The 25,149-nt window shown below is 41.2% G+C and overlaps 1 protein-coding gene across 13 annotated transcripts in view; it reads left to right on the top strand.

Moving 5' to 3' along the window:
* The window catches only part of DUSP16 (dual specificity phosphatase 16), a 90,191-nt gene that overhangs the window by 37,494 nt on the left and 27,548 nt on the right, over positions 1 to 25,149 (top strand). For 10 of the 13 annotated variants that reach the window (XM_047865364.1, XM_047865366.1, XM_047865365.1 and 7 more), the window contains 2 exons: positions 6,975 to 7,568; positions 8,510 to 8,648. In XM_047865364.1, coding sequence (XP_047721320.1) covers positions 7,341 to 7,568; positions 8,510 to 8,648 — 367 coding nt within the window. In that variant the 5' untranslated portion in view covers positions 6,975 to 7,340. The remainder of the gene's footprint in view (positions 1 to 6,974; positions 7,569 to 8,509; positions 8,649 to 25,149) is intronic. The other 3 variants (XM_047865370.1, XM_047865371.1, XM_047865375.1) reach the window with 1 other exon arrangement.

Raw genomic sequence — 25,149 nt, 5'->3', positions numbered from 1 at the left:
CTGTTACTGAAAGTCCATGTTTAAGGCTCTGCCAAAGGCTGTATCTTGTTGCCTATTTCGTCAGTTTTATTGGAGGGAAAAAAAAATTTAAGACCAGCTTGTAGTTTAATAAAAGCAAACTTCTCACCTGATTGTATCCTTTCCATAAATTCTCTGAGAATTTGAACTTGAGCTCAAGCCCAGCCAAATAAAGCCCAGTCACTCTCCTCACTGAACAGGCAGTTCAGGCACCCCAAACCCATAGAATCATCCTTTCCCTGCCGAGAATTTCTTTGTAAAAGGAAGTCTTTCAAATGGAGATGTGCCTTTCTGAGGGGTGGCTTCTGTGTCTTCATAGGTCCTACCTTTCAGACATGCGGGCATGTTCTTGGAGCCCTCGCCCTTACCTGCTGGCTGTAGGCCTTGATGTGGCCCTTAAGGCACCTGTGCTTGGTGACAGTGGAGCTGTTGCTGTTGGCAGAAAGTAAGCCATGGGCAGGCAGAAGGGGGAAATTGTGTGTAGAAAAGGTTCTCCCCTTTTTTTCTGGTGGGATAGACAAAGTGTCGCTGTGACTGACCTGGAAGCCAGGATATTGCTGGGAAGTTGAAAAGAGGAACACCTCCTCTAAGAACAGGAGGGAGATGCTTAATGGAATCATTTAAAAACTACGTTAAACTTAAAAAAATTTTTTTGTTTGGGCACTATGTTTAAGGTTATGTGCAAGTGGTGAAGAAAATCAAAAGAAAAAATTTTCCTTTTAGCTAATTACTCTAGTGGCAAATACTGGTTTTTGTTTAGTTGAGCGGTACATTGTTCTTTTAATTAAAACAGACTCTCACTTGTTCACCTTATCATTAAAACACTGTTAGGCGTGGGGCGCCTGGGTGGCTCAGTCAGTTGAGCGTCCGACTTTGGCTCAGGTTATTATCTCACGGTTCGTGGGTTTGAGCCCCGCGTCGGGCTCCGTGCTGACAGCTCAGAGCCTGGAGCGTGCTTCGGATTCTGTGTCTCCCTCTCTCTCTTCCCTTCCCCCACTCATGCTCTGTCTCTCTCAAAAATAAACAAACATTGGAAAAAAATTTAAAACAGGCTTTTGGTTCTCTGACATAACTAATTCAGCAGTAGTTTACTTCATTTCATTGATACTCTTGCAGAGTAGAGTGAATTACAGTAAATAAAACTGCACCAATTTCCATGATAAAATCATAGATAAATTTCCATAGGTAACTAAATAGAATCTAAAACATAAAATAAATTACACAAAAACTTTAAAGTATGAATATTAACAGGGGAAGGTTCTTCTACAACTTCTGTTCATATTAAGTATTGTAAAATATTTGCCAAAATGGGTAAAATGCAAAATAAAGCAAAAGTGGTATTTTTTAAGGGAATTTGCCCATTTTGTTCCCTGATCTGTATAGTCATTTAAAAAAAAATTTTTTTTTCAACGTTTATTTATTTTTTGGGACAGAGAGAGACAGAGCATGAACGGGGGAGGGGCAGAGAGAGAGGGAGACACAGAATCGGAAACAGGCTCCAGGCTCTGAGCCGTCAGCCCAGAGCCTGACGCGGGGCTTGAACTCATGGACCGTGAGATCGTGACCTGGCTGAAGTCGGACGCTTAACCGACTGCGCCACCCAGGCGCCCCATATAGTCATTTTTTTATACTAAAATGTTGCCTCAGCCTCTTTCCCTTCATAAATAAAGTTTTTTAAAACCTTGATTTCTGGGGGCGCGTGGGTGGCTCAGTGAGTTAAGCGGCCGACTTTGGCTCAGGTCATGATCTCACGGTCCGTGAGTTCAAGCCCCATGTCAGGCTCTGTGCTAACAGCTCAGAGCCTGGAGCCTGTTTCAGATTCTGTGTCTCCCTCTCTCTGACCCTCCCCCGTTCATGCTCTGTCTCTCCCTGTCTCAAAAATAAACAAATGTTAAAAAAAAAAAATTAAAAAACAAAAACAAAAAAAAACCCCTTGATTTCTGAAAGTGGGATACTTTGCAAATACTTGTTTAGTGGCTCTGGTTAAGGTTACTAGTCTTTGGTATGATAACTACTGGTTTATTCCTTTTTGGAGAAATAGAAAACTTTATTGTATGTATAGAAAAGTATTCTTTCATTGTCTTCTGAAGAGCCTGATGCCACCCAGATTTCCTTGGCGGTAGACTGGGGCACCCCATCAGTCTCCTCAGAAGAGTCTTCCCACTGCTCCAGCTGCCTGTCCCTTCTCCTGAGTGTTGGAGGTAGGCCAGGGCTCCTCACCACAGTCCCCGGGCAGCCAAGAGGGCAGCACAGCTAGAGGGCCCGGAACACCTTTGTCTGGGTCAGTGTGACAAGGATCCGCAGCAGAGACACTGCTCAGGGCCAGTGCTGCCACCCCGGGTCCCTTAGCATTTTTCAGAGGGCTTTCCACTGGTGGCTTCTCGACCTTCCACGGTCCCATGGCCACCAGATAGGTGTCCCCTTTCCCAGTAACTTATGGTGCCATCCTGTCTTTGGGTGAGAATAGCCAGAGTCACAACAAGGTGTCCTTTAAGAGATGAGCCTGTACTTCATGAATGTGCACATCACATTTTAAATTTCTCTTAAGTCGGAGTAGTTGTAGAGGATACTGTCTGATTGGGATGCCATAAAACAGTTTGCTGACCTTTCAAGCATGCTATTAAGAATTACCCTTCAGCTTTTGGGTCCTCAGGTAAAACCCCTGATTGAATAGGTGTGATGTTGGGGGAAAGGGGGAGTTGTCTTTTAAGGTGAAGTATTTCTGTGTTTTAAAACATTTTTTTTATTAAAAATTTTTTTGTTAATGTTTATTCATTTTTTGAGACCCAGAGACAGTGAAGTGGGGGAGGGACAGAGAGAGAAGGAGACACAGAATCTGAAACAGGCTCCAGGCTCTGAGCTGTCAGCACAGAGCCCTACAAGGGGCTTGCACCCATGGACTGTGAGATCATGACCTGAGCCAAAGTTGGATGTTCAACTGACCGAACCACCCAGGCGCCCCTCTCTGTGCATGATTTCCAAAAGTGCACGTGTGGAAGATACATAGATTATATCACATTCTAATTAAATATGAGAAAAAAATAAAATTGTAGTATTTAATTTAAGTGAAGGAAAAAAGCAGGGTGCATAATAAGTGTATATACTACGTAACCGGTTGAACAAAGGGAAGGAATATATATTTGTGTCTTATTCTGTATTCATTAAAAAAAAAAAAATCTTTGGAAGAAATCAGAAGAAACTATTGACCATGGTATCCAGTAGAGGGCAGGGGGGAGACCTGGGCAGATGGACAAGGGTAGGAGAAGGATTTTCAGTGTATTTATGTTTTTCATGTATTTGTTGGGGTTTCAGTATCATGGCAATTTTTAGTAGTTTTGTTGAAGAGTTACAAACATAAAACAAACTGTACATATTCATAGTATGTATACATTTTATACCTTTTTTTGAACCTTGTGAATATGTTACCTATTAAAAATGGAAAGAAAATAGTTAAAACTTTAAAAATTAAACGTTTAAATAAATCAACAAATAGCAAAGCTGGCCTGTCCTAGGTTTTGTTATATGCACTTGGGCCCTTACAGTTCAATTCTAAGAATGTTTATTCCTTTTAACTTCTTGTAGAAATTTTGGGTAAGATTAGCTTGTGGTTTTGCCAACAATAAAATATTCTCTTGTCATCTTTTAAATCCTACCTGATGCAGAAGGTTTCAAAAACAAAACTGTCACAGGACATGTTCCTGATCTCAAGGTACTGACATTCTTCAGAATGAACAGTGAATGCCCAGAAATTTCTAAATTAGGGTTGCAGCCTAGGACAAGGACCTGGCCAAAATTCTCTCACTGTGAATAAACAAGGTTTAAAGCAATTGTTCCCCCACCTCCCATGCCCCCTCGGTAGGGCTCTGCCTGTCACATAAATCTGTTTGGAACTACAGAAAATCAGATCTTGGTCATAAAGGTGTGACAGGAGAGCTCCAGCTGGCCTGAGTACAACATGAAAGGATGTGACTTCATCCTCATTTCACATTCAGTGCTTTGCTTCAATTACATCCTCATATTAGGGTCACTTGGCCCAGACCTTTTCTTGGTCAGGGCAAGGGTCTTTCTGCTTCTGGAACTCCTGATTCTGGTTCTCTAGGTAAGGATGTGCCCTACTGTTTGCTGTAGTCGATCTTTGGTTTCAGTGATTTGGGCTCAGGAGATTAGGCTGAAGGGAAGCAAAGATGAGAACTTTCTCATTCAACTTTTGCATGTTTGCTGTCTTCTCCCTCCCTTTGTCCCTTGATCTGCTAACCCAGATAACTGCTTTGTTCCATCCGGATTTTATCATTGAGAGGAGCCAATCAGACTTGGATACTCAGTGCCATGGTTGGAATCAACTTGCTCTTGTTCTCAGATTTCCACTTTCTGTGCCACCCGGGCACCTCCGTGGACAAGTCGAGCCATTCTTTCTCAGTCCAGTTTCATTATGGGAGCAGGTGCTTAGGGAAAACAGCGTAACCCAGTAGTAGGAGCCCTGGTTTGGGAATCAGATAATCCGAGTACAGGACCTTACACTGCTGTGAACTATGTCACCCAGTAGTTAGGATTTGATTCAATGCTGTATCCTTGGCAGGGGCTTTGCCAAAGTACATTCATTGATTGACTGGGACAGATTCTCTGCTCTGGTTTCTTCAGTTGAAGATAGAGATGATTTTTATACCTCATTGCCAGTAAGCTATACTAAAAATAAATACATTAAAATAAGACAAAAGATGGACAAATAATGTATTCTATATGGAGCTGATTTGTAAGGTGCGGGGGCAGAAATGGTTTCTCAGGAGCCTTCTAACCCCCTGTGTGTCTGGCTCTGAGGGAAAGAGTGCAGCTTGGTTGAAGCTCAGCCATATAGGAGGGTGGAGTTGCTTCTGTGTTTATCGGCTAAATGACATCTTTGAGATTCCAGGTGCAAGGCAGCTCTGTCCACCGTTGGCATCTTTAAGGTATTTTTCCTCCTTTCTCTTTATGATGAGTAGTTGCATTTTTTTTTTTTTAACTTCTTAGAGTGTAAGCAGGGGAGAGGGGTAGAGGGAGGGGGGGAGAGAGAGAGGGAGAATCCCAAGCAGACTCCACACTCAACCCAGAGCCCAGCATGGGGCTTGAGCCCACGACCTTGGGATCATGACCTGAGATGAATTCAAGAGTTCGATGCTCAACCAGCTGAGCCACCCAGGTGCCTGGGTAGTTGCATGTTTACTTACTGTAAATAACTTTGATAATTTTATCCTCCAAACAGACTTTGTGAAGAGATAAGGCCTATGTTACATCTACACTTCATAGATGAGGAAACTGTGGTTCAGAGAAGTTATATAATTTTCCAAAGTTAAGTAACAAGTAAATGGCATGGCCACTTCTCTTTGTATTCTCCGTGTTTCAGTTTCTAATCTGTAAGTCTGAAATTAGGAATAGGACCCAGTGATGTTTGAGGGTTTTACCATCCTGATCAGAACTCAGTTAATCAAATACTTATTCAGTGTCTTAAATCATTTGTGGAGGATTTTACTTTCTTATAACAGTGTGAATTGAGTATCTTATGTACAAAGCACTATGGAGGCAGGACATGTAATACAAAGTCTTTACCATCAAATAGTTTACCCTGCAGAAGGTGAATGCCAGCAGTGGATATCTGGTGTTATGTAGTGTAGAGGATTTCCAGTGAGCAGAGATGGACCAGGGAGCTAGGAGTCTGAGAATATTGGTCAGGGCCAAGCTGTGGGCACAAAAATCCCAACTGGTATCAGTTAGGAAGTGGCCAATTAGGGCACTTGGGTGGCTCGGTCGGTTGAACGTCCAAATCTTGATTTTGGCTCAGGTTGTCATCTCAGGGTCATGGGATGAAGCCCTGTGTCAGACTCTGTGCTGAGCGTGGAGCCTGCTTAAGATTCTCTTTCTCCCCCTCTGCGCTCTCCCATGCTTGTGTTCTCTCTCTCAAATACAAATAAAATTATATATATACATATATATGTATATGTATGTATATATATATGTATGTATACATATATATATGTATATACGTATGTATATGTAAATATAAAGGAAGTGGTCGATTATAGGAGTTTGGCAAGAATAGGGACGCCCTGGTTCTAGTAGTCAGGGTTCTGTATGTCTGCTGTATGGTTGCTGACCTAGAGTCCCAGGTTGGGATGTGAGATTTTCTAAGGCTGAGAGTCAGTGATTCTCTTAAGAATGAGGCACCAGAAGATGAGGGGTAAGTCTGTGAAGGATCAGAGAGCTGAGGGATGGAGCAACCAGGGCCAAAATAGCTGTGGGACTATCTCAGTTGGAGCTGGGTACATCACAGTCCCCCAGCAATTAGCTCAGCAGTTGGTATGACAAGAATATCAGCCATTCTTGTCCCTTCCTTTCCTTAAAAGGCAGCTGAAATTTATGAAAGGTTTTCCCAGGGCAATTCAAAGGGGCTGCTGTTGTGCCCTGGTGTGTGTGTGTGTGTGTGTGTGTGTGTGTGTGTGTGTGTGTGCGCGCGTTCACATGTGTACACACACTCCTACCGTCACAGAGGTTCTGAAGCCTTCAGAAAAGATGTGTCCTGATAGTATGGGCTTGCTCACCTGGTCATAGGCTGTTCTTTGTGCTCTTTTCAGGAAATAAGCAAATAAAACCCATTTGGAAAAAATACTACTTCAAGCATCTTTTTATAGCTCTTTCAATCTCATGCTACAGGCGTGTAGTTCTGGGCCTCAGGTCATTATAATTCATGACTGTGTCTTCTTTTATCTTCTTTGGGTTTTTATATTTTGATGTAAAAGTGAATTACCATCAGTGGGATTTTCCGGAGCCATTCCTGTTTGTCCTTTTTGTTTGTTCAAATGAAACAGTGCATCAAGTATGGAATTAGATTAATGGAGTAAATATTATGAATCATACGCTGTCTCTAATCTGATGCTCTTTCTTTTTTTTGACCCCATGTTTTGTTTTCTGTCTCTGTCTTCGTGTAGGATTTTCAGTCCAGCGTAAAGCTGTTGGAGCGAGGAGCAAAGGTAAAGAATGATGTAATGCGCTGGCTGCCCCAAAGCATCTTTTGTTGTGGAATGGTTATTCCAGTCATCTCTTTATGAATCAAATGTGAGGGGCTGCTTTGTGGAAGGAGTCCTTTGCAAGAGCACATCAACGGGGAAAGAGAAAGGGACATTCACTTGGAGGGCTCTTGCTGAAAATGGGTTTAACTCTCCTTTTGCCAGTCACCACCAGCCTGACCTCATACATTTTTAGTACAATGGAGTGGCTGAGCCTTTGAGCACACCACCATTACATCATCGTGGCAAATTAAAGAAGGAGGTGGGAAAAGAAGACTTATTGTTGTCATGGCCCATGAGATGATTGGAACTCAAATTGTTACTGAGAGGTTGGTGGCTCTGCTGGAAAGTGGAACGGAAAAAGTGCTGCTAATTGATAGCCGGCCATTTGTGGAATACAATACATCCCACATTTTGGAAGCCATTAATATCAACTGCTCCAAGCTTATGAAGCGAAGGTTGCAACAGGACAAAGTGTTAATTACAGAGCTCATCCAGCATTCAGCAAAACATAAGGTAAATGTTTGCTTTTTTCCTTTTTTAAAATAGACACCCTGAATGAGGAATAATTGTAAAACGAAGTCTCATTTTTAGGGGAAAAAGTAATTTGAGCGAGTTTTGGTTGCTTTTTAAACTTTGGTACCTAAGGGATACCTCCAAGTAATTTACTAACCACGCTGTCACATTTCAGAATATCTCTAAACTATACAGAAAGGGTAACTTATTTTAATTTGGTCAAATGCTGTGTTTTCCTATTAATGGTTTGCTAAACTTTTAAAAAAATTAAATACTAATAAATAGTTATAGTTAATACACAATATTATTAGTAACAATACACAAAATTTATAATATGTGTATCAGAAGTTACTAAATTAATACATTATTTTGTATTATCTACAAATTTACTGAAAGGAGATCATTCTGTAAGAGTGCTCGGGAGGAAAGTGGAAACTAATTGTATTAGAAGTGCTGTTTATTTGTGGGAAGGGAAGACACCATTGTTCAAGATTTAGGGATGTTATCTTCGAGGAAGGTATTTCTGGGATACCAAAATGTCGTCCTCATGGTAGGTAAAGCTGTTTCTTTTCTTCAGGAATGAAAATGAGTTCATGTTTTAATTTTACTAAACAACTGATTTATTTGTTTTGTAGAAACGTTTTTAAATGTTTCTTTAGTTCAAGGGTTGTTAATGTTTATTTTACATACTGTTTTATGAGTTTTAGCCTTTTACAGTGTTAAGGATTTTAAACCAAGGCACTTGGAGCACACCTAACATCAATTTTGCCTTTTAAAAGTTGATTTTTACAAGTATCTTACCATTTGTATGCTAGGTTTATCCAGAAAATTGCGTCTCATTTTTATTCAGATTATTAATTGAAAGCGGGAGACAGTTATCTGCTTCAGCACCAGAGGATTGTGGGAGCTGCCTTCCTAACAGCCTCACGTTTGCATTGCAGGTTGATATTGATTGCAGTCAGAAGGTTGTGGTTTATGATCAAAGCTCCCAAGATGTTGCCTCTCTGTCTTCAGACTGTTTTCTCACTGTACTTCTGGGTAAACTGGAGAAGAGCTTCAGCTCCGTTCACCTGCTCGCAGGTAAGGTTTGTGGCAGAAGTGAAAGGACTTCGCATCTCACCGAGCCCTACCAGTGAGCAGTACTTGGCAGTGAGCTCAGCGTAAGATAGGTCATCACAACTGGGAATGTATTGGGCAAACTGATTTATTTATAGCTTCCGGTTGACATAACTATTCTGTTTAACTTGAATATTGTCATGCTTCCACATTAGTGGCATACACATCAGTGTATTTTTTTACTTCGCTCAAATGCCTCTTCATTTGGTATTTATGAGCTAGAAATGTCACATAGACAGGTGTGCTGCTTTTAGCCGGGGGATTTTTCCATTCACCTGGGATCTAAAAACATGAAATGCTCTACCTCTCAGCTCCTCTTCTTAGTTCCCGCCCCCTGTGGCAAGAAGCAGAGGAGTTTCACAGGGTTGAACTCTTATTAAACATTTACAGTTAAAGTGGACTCCAGCAATGAGCTCACCATTCTTGGGCATTATGAACAATGAGAGGAGAATGTAGACTATTTATTCTAATAATTAGGGGGACAATTTAAAAACTCATTTACTTTCATATTTTTCTTTCGTTTTTACAACTGGAAAAGGTCTCAGTTTGCAAATACTAAGCTTATGGTTTTATGAAATACATGAGAAGAACTAAGTATTTTATGTCTGTCTTGAAGGGGGGTGTGGTGTGAGAGTTCCATCTCACTGATTCTACAGCAGAGTGCTCATACCAAAGCCCTGTCACTCACACTGGCTCAGAGCAGGGGATACAGTTTGACCGTGCACAGTGACCTTGAACACACAGCTGCTGTGGCCCACAGATTGTGCCACAGTGAAAGGCAAGATTGCTTTTAAAAATGTGACCTAAGAAAATAAAATATGGTAGATATTATCATTTTCACATCTTGAGTCTTTTGTTGCAAGGAGGATACCATGAACTTGTTGGCAGTTGATTGTTGGAAGTGTAAACATTTCAGTTTCCAGAGAAAAGGATGAATCCATTGTCGGTGTGTTAACACTTAAACTCTGAAGCTTTAGATGAGATTTCCATGTCTCCAGTTCTCTCTCCTCAGCTCTTGCTTCAGGTCTCAAAAAGCAGGCATAGATTATCCGTTGTCATACCCTTTGCTTATGCTGTGATTCTGCCTGATCTTTCCGTTGGTTTCCTTACGTGAGGTCAGTGTGTCTTAGAATGCAGTTTTCAGAATTCCGTGGCTGAGAATTATGTTAGGTTCTATCTCTTGTTGCTGGGTGCATTCTTTTACTGGGATATAACTGTGGTAAATATGACAGCTGTTATTGGAGTTCCATTAAACTCATCTGGTGAGTTTAGGAACTCCTTTCATGCTTCTTGTAGGCACTCTGAGGACTTTACCTTGGAATCCTACTAATGGGATCAGGGTTATTCTTTAAAGAGGGTACACCAACTGTGTGCCTCACTCTTGTTTGAGACGCTTTCCCTATGGAGGGACTCTGACTTGACAGCGTGGCCAGATGGACACTCCTGTGGAGGAGTGAGCTCATACTGAGTTTCTAGCACAGGTGTTTCAGTTCCTTAAATACCCTTTCTCCCCTTTACCAAAGAACACTCCTTAGTTACCTGGGAAGGTTCTTATCAGTTGTGTGTTGGTGTGGGAGGAGCACTCCTTGGGCAAGGGAGAAAAAGGACTCAGTGCGATCGGCTAGATCAGCCCTACGGACATGTGGAATGACACATTTGATCAGAACACCTTGACATCCCCATATCATACATGAAATGCTGCCTGGGTCTCAATGAGAGTCCATCCAGGCAGCACCAAGAACCACACTGAATGTATTGCTGACACCATATCCCCATCCACACCCCAGAATCCTGTGTATCTTTTAGTTCAGGAGGTGGCTTCAGGGACTGAATTGCCTTGTTTGGGAGTGAGCAGCCAGATCTCTTATGAAACCTAAGAGAAGGTTCTCAATGGTTGAAAGCCTCCAGCTGTCCAAAAGCCTCTGACCAATTGGAAATTCCCTTGGTTAGTGACAGGAGTGGACAGAAAAGTGGCAGAAGTGGAAGAAAATGCTTGGGAAGGTATGGCCATCAGTTGTTGGCAGCCCGTTGTGTTGCCAACATCTAGCTGCTCATAGGATGTTCCAGGGATGTGGGTTGGAAGGACATAATGACAGATGTTTCTTAAATATCTTGCCTAACTGGAAAAGCACACAAGCTTCTCACAGGTGCTACAGAAAATGACATGGTAGGTGGAGACAGTTTTCACTACAAACTTCCCCTGTTGCTTCCAGCAGTTGGAGACAGTTTCAACCTCATGTGGATGTGGTAATAGAAAGATGCAGTGGTTTCTCCATCATTCTAGAGCTTTTAGCTACTCTGAGATATTCAGGAAGCAAGCATCAGATGTGAGATGCTTTAAAGAAATGTGGCCTGAATTCCATTCATATTCTCAGAGAGGGCTAGCTACCTTGCCTGGGAAAAAATTACTTTGGAGAAGGGGAACAAAAAGACATCCCCACAGAACTGATAGATGAAGCATTTTTATGTGCTCTCTCCCTCCAATAAGAGGAGACCCAAACTTACCAAGAGGACCTAGTTATATAGACACAAAGAAGTGCAGGATTACTGAAGGAAATGCGGATTGGGTTTGGGGAAGCTATACTGGCATGGGCTTAATTCCTTAATATGGAACAGGTCCTGTTTGGGGACGGGGCTAGACTATTAAACTTGTTTCTGCCAGGTGAAAGGGGTTCTTGGGCAGCTGATTATCAGGGAGACCATTTTGCCAACGCTTCTAGTCCTGAAACTTGGAACCTGGTTCTTCAGTGAACTCTACCTGTATTGGCCACATCTGCAGGCCTCCTCGGCCAGGGACCTTGACCAGCTTTCCCTTCTTCTGAGAAGCCCAGTCGGTACTGTCAACAAAATGATTCATTTGATAACCATATGCTATCCTGTCTTAAATCTTCCATTATTATCTTAAAATCTTATTTAAACCTTATGTTATCCTTTATCTTTTTCATTTATTAGCTTAACTCCCCTGCTGAATTCTTTTTCAAGCTGAGGATTATGTCTTTTTCATCTTTGTGTTCTCCAGGAGGCCCAGCACTTCTTAAGTTTTCAGTAAATATTTGTTATCTAAATTAGCTTACATGTAGGTTTGTATCATTTCTGTTTCACGTGATTCATTTTATTAGTGTAGAATATCAGTGATTCTATTAAATAGTCATGAGACAATATGAAGTGTAGTGAAAACTTGAGATTGTTTTGAAATAAATGATTTACAAAGTATATTTGTTCAGAGCAAACATACAGCTGTTACAGAAAAGTAATATGAAAGTGTTTTCATCTATTTAGGTAGATTTAAATACGATTTTAAGAGTTAATAAAAATACCGAGATGAGCCAGTGCTAATTTTATGTCATCCTTAAATACTGAACTTTAATAAAAAGCTAATAGCTCTGGAGACCTAGCTCCACTCATAGGAAGATACAAGTCCTTGAGTCTGTATGAGCTGAGAATGGTTGTGATAATTTCTACATATTCTTTAAAAAAATTTTTTTTTTAATGTTTTTATTTATTTTTGAGACAGAGACAGAGCATGAGCAGGGGAGGGGCAGAGAGAGAGGGAGACACAGAATCTGAAGCAGGATCCAGGCTCCGAGCTGTCAGCACAGAGCCTGACGCAGGGCTCGAACTCACAGACTGCAAGATCATGACCTGAGCTGAGGTCGGACTCTTAACCGACTGAGCCACCCAGGCACCCCAATTTCTATATATTCTTAACGGTAAATATAAACTGATCTATTTAGCCATTGGGAAGTCTCCCAGTAACCAAGCCAAGTCAAACCATAGCACTGTTTTACCCTCAGAGTAGTAAAGAATTTGATTATCAGGAGCAGCCTCATCTTAGCAAGAAAGAGTGAATTTGGGTCCCTTTGGGAAGTTCTCCATCATCATTGGATAGATGGTGACAAAACCATCTTTTCCATTTTTTTTTTTAATTTTGAAGTCAGTTATTAAATAAGCACAGTTTAAAAATACATGTATCCTCCCACAACCATTTGTAAAAATAAGACTTAAGAATTTGAGTTAATAGGGTGACAGAATGGGTGACATAAACGTTTGTTTCACAAAAATGACTATAACTGGGGATTCTCATTGGGAGGATTTATATGGAATAACACGTATGAAATCTTCGATATCAGTCTTTTTAAAAAACTGTTATCATTATGAGTTAGAAAACAAATAATCAAGTTTTTGGTCTTGGTAGGTAATGTTCAGAAAACTCGTTTTCTTTAAAAAATATTGGGGTTGCCTGCGTGGCTCAGTCTGTTAAGCGATGACTCTTGGTTTCGGCTCAGGTCATGGTCTCATGGTTCATGAGTTTGAGCCCCTTGTCGGGCTGACAGCACAGGGCCTGCTTGGGATTCTCTGTCTCTCTGTTTCTCTCTCTCTCTGCCCCTCCCCAGCTCGTGCTCTCTGTCTCTCACAAAATAAACTTAAAAATAAAAAATAATCTTGTGTCTTGGCCTTTACTTATTCACTGTGTATCACTTTATTCTACTTGCTTTTTGTCTATTATATTTCTGAGGGTGCCAGACTGAACATAAATATAGAAGGAAAAAAGGAAAAATACTGAATTTGGACTTTCATTTCTTGGTAACATAGGGAAAAGAGAATAAATGGGTCATTAGTACAAATAAAGATCAGCCTACAGATGAGAAATACGGTTCTGTTATTTCCTTCTCTTTCTTCTGTGTTGTAATTCTGAGTAAAAGCAAAAGGGGCCCATGACAGTTGATTAATTCTGCATCACTCCTTCCTGTCCTGTGATGAGGCACAGGATAACCAGCCCTACAGCAAAACACCATGAAGGAGTCATGGACTTCAGCCCTTTCATTTACAAATGAGGAAAGTAACAGAGCCTTGAGTGGGTCTCCCAAGCTCTCACTCTCACTATGTTCCCCAGGCCCATATCTGCAATAATTCCAGAGTCTTCTGGAATTTCATCAGGAGGCTGAACTGAATCAGGGGCTCCCATTTCAGATCAGCCTTATCTTGAAAGGCTCTTTTATTGGTAGCTCTTCCTCAGACTCTTTGTGGATTTCAGAGTCCTATTCTTATTCACATTTTATGGAATGAAGCAATGTATACAAATATACTCTATATAGAAATTTTTAAAGCATTACATTATTTTAGCAGGGGGATCATCAAAAGTGTAACTACTCTGTTTTGTGCTGAAGTATATATAGCTTGAATAATGGTAGAAGATACCATTTATTAGGCATTTACTGTTAGGGACAATGTTAGTAAAGTGCTAAGGGCTTTTATGAACATTTTGTCTCTGAACACAGATTAATGTTGGCTTTGGTTAAAGGCCAAATACACATTTCTTTGTTTTGAGTTAGATTTGCTAGTCTAATTAGAACTAGGAGTAAGTAAAAACGTGTTGGGCACTATGGTTTTTCAATTTAACAGAGATCTGGATTTAGTCAATAGATCTGTATAATAAACATATGGCTTTGGTTTCATGGAATCAATACCCGTCCTTCCTAATGGAGGTATAGTGGAAGCCTTATCTTGCTGGTTACGGATTTTGCTGTGCACAGTTCTGTTACCTAGTTTGGCATTTCTTCGGTCCTTTTGTCTAGAGAGGAGAATCTTTAGTCACTCCACTTCAAATCCTGCAGTTGTTGGTAAAAGACTGAAATGAATGGATCTCAGGAAAAGTACTATAGTTACTCAGGAACTGGCTGTTCTTGAGTTTAAAAAGCTGCAGTGACTGAGAGCCACTGAAAATAGACTATGTATAGGTGCTGTTTTGCCCACTGGTTGCTGAGCTTCTGAGCCTCCGTTTGCGTGAGGCGGTCCAAACTGGATTGTCTTTCTGCAGTTGCTGCCTGCCAGTGTGGTAAGCCAGTTTATGCCACTGCCCAGCTACCATGCCTAAGACATGATGCCTATGTCTGTGTCTTTTTAAAAAAAGATAGTTCCGGGGCGCCTGGGTGGCGCAGTCGGTTAAGCGTCCGGCTTCAGCCAGGTCACGATCTCACGGTCCGTGAGTTCAAGCCCCGCGTCAGGCTCTGGGCTGATGGCTCAGAGCCTGGAGACTGTTTCCAATTCTGTGTCTCCCTCTCTCTCTGCCCCTCCCCCGTTCATGCTCTGTCTCTCTCTGTCCCAAAAATAAATAAACGTTGAAAAAAAATTAAAAAAAATTTTTTTCTAAAAAAAGATAGTTCCTTGGTTACTCATCCTGACAGTTTGCACAAGCCAAGTGACAGCACCCTAGATGACATTGGTGGCCTCCATTTTCCCTGGCCCTGGTCATGTCACCTGTGGTTCTGGAGAAGTGCCAGATCCAGGACTTTTCATCCAGTCTAACTTCTCAGTGTTTCACAGGCACTTTTGTGTTTGGGCCCAGGGCTGAGCTACCAGAAAAGCAAAAGACTCAGCCCTGCCCTTGAGAACCTAATGATTAATTTGGGGAAACATGCCTAGAGTAGGTGAAAGAGAGGAGCACATGATCATGCGCTGTACCATGTGATGTGGTGATCGGGGTGATGGAATGTCATCTGTGGAGGTTGGGGAAGATTTGATTATGGCAATGGGATTGTAGTTGAACCTGGGAAGAGGAGTAAGATTTGGTGGGGGTCAGACCCTGGCATTCTGATTGAGGGGGGAGAAACATGATTCAAAATGTCAGGACTGAACATCGACTTGAAGAGGGTAGTGGGGGGACTAGAGTGGATTTCTTTTGCAAAGGGGAGAAGTGAGAGTTGAGAAAAAATGAAATCAAATGACACAAGCCCTTTAAACCAGGAGGACAAATGTGTGAGCCTTCAGGGATTTGGCTGCAGCCTCTGCCACCTCTCACTCACCAGGTCCTCTGACCTCACGGAGCATCTGCTCTCCTCCTCTTCTGCCACCAGCTCTCAAGCCAAGACTTCCCTCTCTCCGAGGGCTCCAAGAGCCTCTTAACTAGTCTTCTCCTGTCCTCTGCTGTGTCCCCCAGAATCCCTCAGTCGCAGTGGAGCCAAAGTTGTACTTTTATATTTTAATGTAATCCAGATTTATATAACTCCCTGGTCTAATATGCATCATTGCTTTTCATATAAATTCCCAAATCCATAACTGACTCACAAGGCCCTGTAATGGCTGCTCCTGTCTGCCTCTCCAACTTCATCTCATGCCATGTAAGTCCTCATTCCATCTCACTTCTGTAGGCCTCCTCTCAGGTGCTGTAAACCTGTGGTGGCAGTCTCTCTGGGCCTTCACAGACGCCCTCTCCTCCTGTCCTCCACTCCCTTCATATTTCCTGCTGGAGTCAGTGTATTTGTCAAGCCTTCCCTAGCCACTAGGCAAAGTTGGTTTTCTCTGTGATACACATTCCTTTGGCCACCTGCCTATAATTAGTTAATTATTTATCTAATTATTTGGTTAGCATTTGTCCCACTAAACTCTCCATTCCAGAAAGGGCCTCTGTTTCACCTAGTGCCATGTCCTGCTCACAGTAGGTGCTCACTAAATCTCTTTAACTTAAGTGTGATTCCAGTAGCCTCTAGTGTTGTTTGGTTGACTGAACAGATATCCCTTTCTTCCTGACCACTTTGTGAAGTCTCCAGGGAGGCTGTGCAGTTGGCCAAGAAGACTGTTGATAGAGTGAAATACACAGAAGTAGTCCCTGGGAGAGCCTTCTACAGGGTAGCTCAGAAGGCTTGGAGCTTCACGTAGAATGGCATGAGAGATGAGTTATATGGTGATTCATAGACAGTTTATAAGTTAGTCAAATTTGATTTTTAAGAGTCATTCTCTTGAGACCAGACTCATACCCCTTTTTCCTCTTGACTCATAGAGTTATCTCCCGATTTATAATCTCACTTCACCCATTGCTTTGATGATCACTGTAAAACCTGCCCAGCAGCCACTTCATCCTTATCTAGGTCCTAATTGTAGTTCGTCTGATTAATTTCCTAAGGGACGTGCCCTGATACCCTGAGCCCGGGGGTATTATTGGACCTTCCAAGTCATTATTGGAATTCTGACCCCTGCAGGTATGATTGGGCTCTCTGGATCATATGGAGTTCTGAGCCACTTATGGACATCAGAAAAAATTTTTTCTCTCTACTTTTCATGTAGAGTCAGAAGCACACTAAAGATTGGGTATGGAGGAAGCACAGTAAGGATTCAGTATTGTTTGTCAATGACCAGAGTAGCACTCATTGATTCTACATTTTTTTCTGTAGTAGCAGAAAAAAGTTTTTCTTGCCCTGTGCTGCCTCTGTCACCCTGAGAGTCTTCTAGGGCATTGTGGTCCAAGAATAGGAAGCAGATTCTGGGCCCCCGCCCATGCCAGCATAGCTTTAGGCTTTGAATGGAATCAGGAAATCCTTTTGAGCACCAAAAATATACAAGACTTGTGTCCATCAACAGCTATTCATTGTAACAAGGAAGGATTCAGTAAACATTTATTGAATTTCAGTTATGTGCCAAGCACTGTGCTAAATGCTGAGGGGATTACAAAGGAGTGTGAGACATAATTCTTATCCACAAGTAGTTCACAGTGTAGTAAAGCTGGAGAAATAGAGGTCACCACACACACACAAAGATAATTCATACTTACCAAGTCAGTGGCAAATACTTACTGCCAGATGGTTGCCATAAATTTTATGAAATTTCTAAGTTGGCAGGACCATATATACTGGTCAGGAAAGATTTTTTTTTTTTTTTTTTTTTTTTTTTTTAAAGCAACAGAAGAGTATTGAAACTGTTGGAGAGCAACTCAGTAAGGGAAGATAGCATCCTGAAATTTGTTTCTGGGACCTGGCCCCCCAGCATCAACCTAAGACCCCTGGCCAGCTCTCCAGAGCTCTGTCAGAGCTGTCTGTCTGGCTGCCACTGGTGTCACCTGTGTGTTCAGAAGGTTTTGATGTGAAATGTATTTTATTAGTTATGGTAAAAAAAAAAAAAAAAAAATCCTTGGTAGACTTCTGTAGAAGAGGTATGACCTGGGCTAGCCTATGGTTTGGAAGGAAATACAAAATGGATTGGGGAGACTGGATTGCCAAAGGCTCAAGATTGGAAAACAAGGGTGTGTTAGGAAAAGAGAAGACTGATTTTTCCTTTTACATGTAGGGTGGTGGCATGGAAAATCAGATTGGACAATAGATTGGGATTAGATTAGGAAGCGTCTTGAATGTCTGCTCACAATCGTAGATTTTATCCTGTGGATATTTGGGAGCAGAGATTACATCAAAACCTTATTTTAAGATGCTTCATCTGGCAGCAGATTGGACATGAGTTGGGAACAGAACAAGTGGATCAGAGAGAGAGCTGTTACTGAATTTATCTGAGTGAGGTATGAAGGTCCTGGACCAGGGGGCGGCAGGAGAATGGAAAGGCAGGACAGTAGGAGAGACTGAAAGGAAAGTCAGTGTGTTGGCATAGCAACTGGATGTTGCTGAGCTGACCAGGAGGCTGGGGCTACCATGGATGGGGATGCGGAAGGAAAGCGAGGGAGGCGTTGGCTTTGACTTTATTTTAAAGGTGTTAGTAAGTCTTTCAAGTAAACATGACCAAAGGGAGTTGAAAGTGTTAGATTGGATCTGGGGACATCAAACAGTACAAACTTGGAGATCTTTATTTTCAGGTGAAATGAGCAAATACAGTTTCTTAAATAACCTTCCTATCCATGCTGACGAGGCATCCTAAATTCTTACTTCTCAGGAAGTCCCCGGACACTGCTTGCTTGCTGTTGTCTTCATCCCTTAACATTACTGCAGGATCAGTCAGGGCTGCCTCTGTGAATCTGGCTTCCCTCTTACAGAACTTGTTGATTTTACTCAGTGAGTGGTGGATTCTGGCCATATTCCTTTTGTTTGGTTATTCTGGTTGCACTCTTTAGAAAAATCTTTGAGGGCATTTATTAGGAGTCCTCGCTGTGTGTCATGGGTGTTTTAAGAGGAGTTTCTGGGTGTGGCTCTCTATTGCCAATTTGAAAGATCAGTAAAATAGGTATCACTCTACATCTTCTGAGAGTTCTTTACTAAACAATACTTCTGAATTTTGCTAATTGATCTAGATCTAGTTCTTGGGGAATAATGAGATCTAGACATTCTGAATCAAAAGAATTGCATTATTATAGTATTTGGGTTTTTTTTTCCTGCTAGTACTTTGAAACTTTAAAATTCTTTTTTTGTCTAGGCGATAAGTGTATTAATCCCCAAATTAGATTAGATAGAATCTTTCATTCCCTGATTGGGCGAGGTGATAGAGTGATGCAGAGTAAGCTTTTTTGGAGGTGTCATTTATGGGCAAGTTTTGTGAGACATAGGCTACTTCTTGGGCTTCCTGGATGGTCTCCACAGCAGTGCATACCTGTCCGCTTTCCTCTTGGTCTGTGCTCTGGTGGACACAGAGTGAATGGGATAAGAGCTTAAAGTTAATGCCTTGTATTATTTAGGGATTTTTCTCGTCAGTGCTGCTCCATGGAGGATTGGCTAAATAAGACAAAGAAGGAATGCTGCTAAGGTTGTTCAGAAAAATATGCCATGGTCTCTACCCTCTCAGAAATGATTTATCAATCATGTGTGGCTTGGCTTACCCAGACGAACCTATATACATTGGAATAGTACAGCTACTTATTTTTGTTTGCTTTCTTTAGGGGTGTGAAATTATGGTGCCTTCATTTTCTTGTTCATTTTATTTAACTAGCTTCAACTCTCCGTGTGTATAGTCTGCTGACCCTGGAAGAATTGAGTCTTTTTGTGAGTGGCTAGAGAACAAAGTTTGCCTGAATCAGTCACTTCACTGTGAAGTGAAATGTATATTTATTATCAAAATAACATTTCAACAATTGAAACATACATTTCAGCAATTTAATTTTTTTTATAACTTTTTTTAGTGTTTATTTTTGAGAGAGACAGAGACAGAGTGAGTGGGGGAGGGGTGGAGAGAGAGGGAGACAGAATCCAAAGCAGGCTCCAGGCTCTGAGCTGTCAGCACAGAGCCTGATGCGGGGCTTGAACTCACGAGCCTGGAGATCATGATCTGAGCTGAAGTTGGATGTTTAACCAACTGAGCCACCGAGGAGCCCCAGAAATTTAGTTTTTAATATTAGGGTTGCCTACTTTGTGCAATAGCAAAGTAGCAGATTTTATTTTCAGTACGGAGAGAAATGTTCTCTACAGGTGCAGGTATACTTCACTTAAATCCTTCATATGCATTCTGGAATAAGGAAGTGAATGGGTTGTATTATGTCACAAAAATGGAGTCTTTGTTTTACAAAGGTTGAACTGCATGAAGACTATATTTAAAAACTGAAGCTATATTAACTCTGAAAATTTAATATAAAAATTAATTTGCATTGACTTTTTAGAAAAGTCTGTCTTGAAGTAGAGCTTTGTATAAGCACTGTTTCTATGTAGAGCTGTGGAATCCATTCAGAATATGAGAGGGAGCTGCCTGTAACTCTTCCCACCCTGGGCGGCTCTGCTGATAGTGCTCTAATGAGTGGCCGGAAGTGAAGAAGTCCTGCCTTTCTCCCTGCAGGGAACGCTCTTAACAGTGATGGAATTGACCTTCGTCTCTAGTTAGAAAGACTAGGGAATCCATTTTTAGAATTTGAGGCTTAAACATTAATGTAACATCACTAAGCTGTAGTAAAGTGCTACTTTTGTTTTATTACAAATATTCCTTGTTAAGAAAAAAACTGGTGGCAAGGGTCAGAGGGAAGAGGAAAGAGTGACTAATTGGAATTGTTTAGTAGAGTTATATGTATTTTATTTTACTTGGCAGATTTTTTTCTTCTCTGAAAATTAAATGATAGTTCACATTGACTTTTTACGTGGTATTTGTGACTAGAATTGTGGAGGTAGGTCACTTAAGGAAGAAGTTTTTTTGGCTGAATTAGAATAAGGTGATACATAATTATGAATGCCTTTAAGCTACACCAGATGTTTTCTGTGTCCAAAGTAATGTGTACATTTTTATGTATAAACCTGCATTCTACTGGCTGGACTTGTGGAAGACTAACAGAAATTGTAGTTTGACTGCCTGTCCATCCAGATCTGTAGAGTCCAAATCTGCATGTCTACCCTCTGGTCTCCTTGTCTGCGTTTCTCTGCAGGCCAGGTGCATCTGCATGAATGTCTTCCTTCCTCTTTTTTTTTTTTTTTTTTAAGTTTATTTATTTTTGACAGAGACAGAGTGCAAGCATGAGCTTGGGTGGGGGGGGGGGGGTTGGCAGAGAGAGAGGGAGACACAGAATCCAAAGCAGGCTCCAGGCTCCAAGCTGTCAGCACAGAGCCCGATGTGGGGCCTGAACTCACAAACTGTGAGATCATGACCTGAGCCAAATTCGGACACTCAACCAACCAAGCCACCCAGGTGCCCCTTATGTCTTCCTTTCTCTTAAAAGCAAGTGTTCCAGCATACAGGGAAGAGTGGAAGCCACCATTCAGACTCAGGTCTGTCTTAGGGAAGCTCATATGGATTATACGACTTTCCATTTTCTACATTCCCAGGTGATAATGTAAAATCTAGCGATAGAAATTTGGTGAGATTGGATGGTGAGTTAAATCCTTAACAACTTTAAAAGGTATTTTAAAACATTTTCAACAGAGGAGGATAATGTGCCAATGTTGCATCTTCTTGTAATGGAATCTAACATGGAGTCTGTGGGACCATGGAGGGTTGTGACAGGGCCAATAAGATGGGTTTTGTATCTGTCAGCCATTTGTAACGAAAAGTTTGCGTAGATGAATTGTATTTTTCTTCCTATTAGATCTGGTTTGTAAGAGGAAGAAGGACATTTTAGACATATTTCAAAACTGAGTTGCTGATGAGGCCACAGATAGTTTTTCAAGAGTTCGGGGAAATCAGGCAGTGTCTCATCTGTTGTTAATTAATGAAATAAAACTGAGGTCACTAGAGTACAACGATGAATGAAAGGTCATTGAATGGAAAAAACTGTCAATGAAGGAGGGTGTTAGCAGAGTGGAACATTGTCCTAGATAAAGATCAGGGAAAATGTACTCTTTGGCTCAGGTCGTGTTTCCTGGAAGCAACTATGGTTTGGGACATCTCAGTCAAGACTGAGCACTGTATGCTCTGATTTTAGTGAAATCTGTTCAGTATTTTAAGGCTGTTCAGGTTTGTGCCAGAGATTCATTGAAAAGATAGGTAAAAAAGATTTCTTTTTGTTTTATAATGTGTTCTTACCGTGTGTTATTGCTGTTTTTGTTTGGCTTTTTTGTTTTGTTTTGAGGTTAAAAACTGGTTTCCTGCTCTTATTTCTGTTCTCTTAGAATTTTCTAGAGCCACACTCACTTTTGAGATACTCAAAAGTTAAAAGTGATTTAGGATCATGGTAGTAATTAGTGATAAGGCCAGACCTCAAACAGCCAACAGTGACTGACTCTGTGGTTTTTGCCAAATTGTGTCCCCTCTGAGAGTTGCTTTGTGGAGGATGGCCTGAAAGTCCTCAAGACAGCTTTCAGTTTCACAACCACCTTGCACACTGTGATCCTGAACAAACCAGTGACTGTATTTATACTTTAACTAATTCATCTGTCAATTCTGTTACTGGTTTCATGCAAAGTGCATTTAGAGTTTCTTGTGTCTCTGGTTATGTCAGACCTCTTGCCCTTTTTTTTTCTCCCACATTGAAGCTTTTGACCATGTAGCTTTGGGGAAATGAGGCTCTGCCATCAGTTTGGGAGAGGCCCATGGCCATTTTCAGCCTGGTATTGAGACCTGACTGGTCACGGCTAGTGAGGGCAGGACCCCATAGAAATCAGCAAGGCTGTCCCCGTATCCTAAGAGGGAGTTAATCTCGTAGTATTTGAAGAAGTGATGATATAGCACAGCCATTGAGTGTATAGTCTCTAGGGCCAGACTGCTGGGGCTCATATCCTAATTCTGCCAGTTATTACCCTATGTTTTTCTGAACCTCTGTTTTCTTATTTGTAAAATGGGAATAATGATAGCACCTACCTCATAGTTACAAAGATTGAATAAATACTTTTAAAGTGCTTAGAGCAATGTTTGTCGCTTACCAAACATTAGTGTTTGCTAACGTTAACAATTATTGTTAAGTAATTCTTTGATTACTTGTATTATTTGTTTATCTGATTACTTATAAATTTAAAATGGAATTCAACTGGAGTTTCCTTGGATTGTTTCTCTTTTCTCTGAGAATATTTACTGAAATATTGTTCTGTTAGATTTAAATGAGAGGCTATTACATGAACTGTATTAGAGCCACGATAGAAAAAAAATCTGAGAACAGCTCTGTGGAGAAATACCGGACCCAGAGAAGTTAACAGAAGCTTATTAATATTTAAACTCCTACAATTAAATTGTAATCAGAATAGTGCCTGTCAGTTATTATGTTGGGTAGGTGTAAGGTAGATAAAGAACGATGAGACCCTTTAACACTTACTGTTAGAAGAACTACTTTCGGGGGGGGGGGGGGGAAACAACACACCTCACCTTAAATAACTGTGTTATGCACTTAGACTGAAAAGGAACGGAACACTAACAGAAACAAATTATAAATACTAATCATTGACACTCTTATACATAGGCCAAGGTAGGTTGACCGCTTTCTTGAGGTTCCCTGTGGGTTATGCTCTGTGAGCATAGGTGTAGGAATTGTGACTGGCTCCATTTCAGTACTTGCAATGGCCCTTGTGTAACATTTCCTCAACTGTGAGTTGCCCTTACTATAAATAGATTTTAGGCAGTGGGGGGAATGGTTTGGGAAACTTATTTGAGTTACATTAAACTCATTTCCTTGGAGTCTTTAATATGCTAATATGTGCTGTGATTCTCCCAGGGAAATATGATACGCAGTATTTCTCTTACTCTTTGGACCAGTATCTTGTCTGTCAACTTCCTGTAGGACCCTAGTGCTTTGGAGCACACTTTGGGAAATGTAACCTTAGAGCATTGCTTTTTTCGCTTTGTGTCTCTGGCGAATCCTAACAAGATGTAGCTAAACAAATAGCTGCAGATCCAGGGTGGAGGAAGGCCTCCCAGGTGAGGCTGGGTCCTAAATGTATCTGAACTCAACCTGTGCTCTTTCTCTGCCGTCAGTCTTGGGGCTTGTCTGTGTTTTGCTTGCTGCGTGTGCATGCACAGGGCATGGTAGTGGTGGTGATAATCCTGAATAAGAGAACAGCATCAGAGTGTGAAATGAAAGTGGGTTTTGTGTGGCTGGAGGCCGTGCTTGGAAATGGTAAGTAATGAAGCCATGGAACTATACAGGAACACGTCCTGAGGGCCTCATCTATCACATGAAGGAGTATGGGATTTCTGTAATGGAACTGCCTACCTTTCCATCAGGTTACCTTAAGAACTGCTGATGAGTAAAAACTGCACAGACACTTAGGTGGAGGCTAGGAATGACACTTCAGCATTTTCTGGGTACCATAGCTGTCACAGGCCCCTTGCCATCCTAGCTTGCTGCATTGTGGAACCTGTACTGAGTACAGACAGTAGACACAGGAGTCCAGCAGATTCAACTTCAGTTGAACATACTACGGGGGATAATAAGGGATGACATACTCTCCCCTCCCAGCTCCCTGCATGTCTGCAGTTTTTGAGGACATGTTTTAGTTGCTTCTGGAAGTGGACTAAAGACTAACAGAATGTAACTCAAAGAACTGGATAAATGTTCAGTGAGATTTTAAGATCTTGTTTAGGGCTTGATTAAAGAGGTAAAAGTGGGGCTGCCCTGTCCTAATAACATGTTAATTGTTTTTTAATTAAATAGTACTAAAAATATACAAGTATTTCCTGTGATCCAAATCTCTTTGCTTCCTGACTTTGAACTTGGTGAGTAATGAGAGTTTGGCTAGCAGAAGATTTCTCTGAAAATTTATCAGAATCTTTAGATTCTGGGTTTGGATTTGAATAGCAAGGAATATTTATATTGGAAGACCCAGGGAAGACCATATTCATTTTTTCTTTTTCAGAGGGGGTGAGGGTGCCTCCAATGGTTGGGTAGATGTCTTGTCATTAAGAAATGGCAAGATGGTGATTTAATGAAGGTCACAGAGCAGATCATAGTAAGGACTGGACTAGGAAAAACGGGATTCTTCTGGGTGTAGGAATCTTGCCACAAGGCCTTCATGTACCCTAAGAAATTAGGGTCTGTCACCACTTCTTCATAGTGCTCAGCAAAATGAACAGTGGATCCCAGGAGTCACTGGTAATTATAGGAACCTTGATTAACTGTCCAGGAATTTCAAGGACTTGATGTGGAGAATATTTGCAAGAGTAGGGGCGCATATGTCTGTGATCCCTTTGACATAAAAAACCTACATAGTAGGAAGATTGAAATTTAACTCTAGCATTTTTAACTTGATCAATTTTATTTTGAAGAAATAACATCTGGCCTCAGTTCATGGTTGTTTTTGTTTTGTTTTTATATCCCCATTTCACCTCTCTGAATAGTTGTCTTGGCTTATTTGCTACTTTTTTTATTTTTTTATTTTAAAATATTTATTTATTTTGAGAGAGAGAGAGAGCGAGCATG

Source organism: Prionailurus viverrinus, chromosome B4 (genome assembly GCF_022837055.1).
Source record: "Prionailurus viverrinus isolate Anna chromosome B4, UM_Priviv_1.0, whole genome shotgun sequence".
Classification (NCBI taxonomy): Eukaryota; Metazoa; Chordata; class Mammalia; order Carnivora; family Felidae; genus Prionailurus; species Prionailurus viverrinus.
The sequence above is the reverse complement of the archived record's forward strand: the minus strand, read 5'-3'. Positions and strand labels throughout refer to the sequence as shown.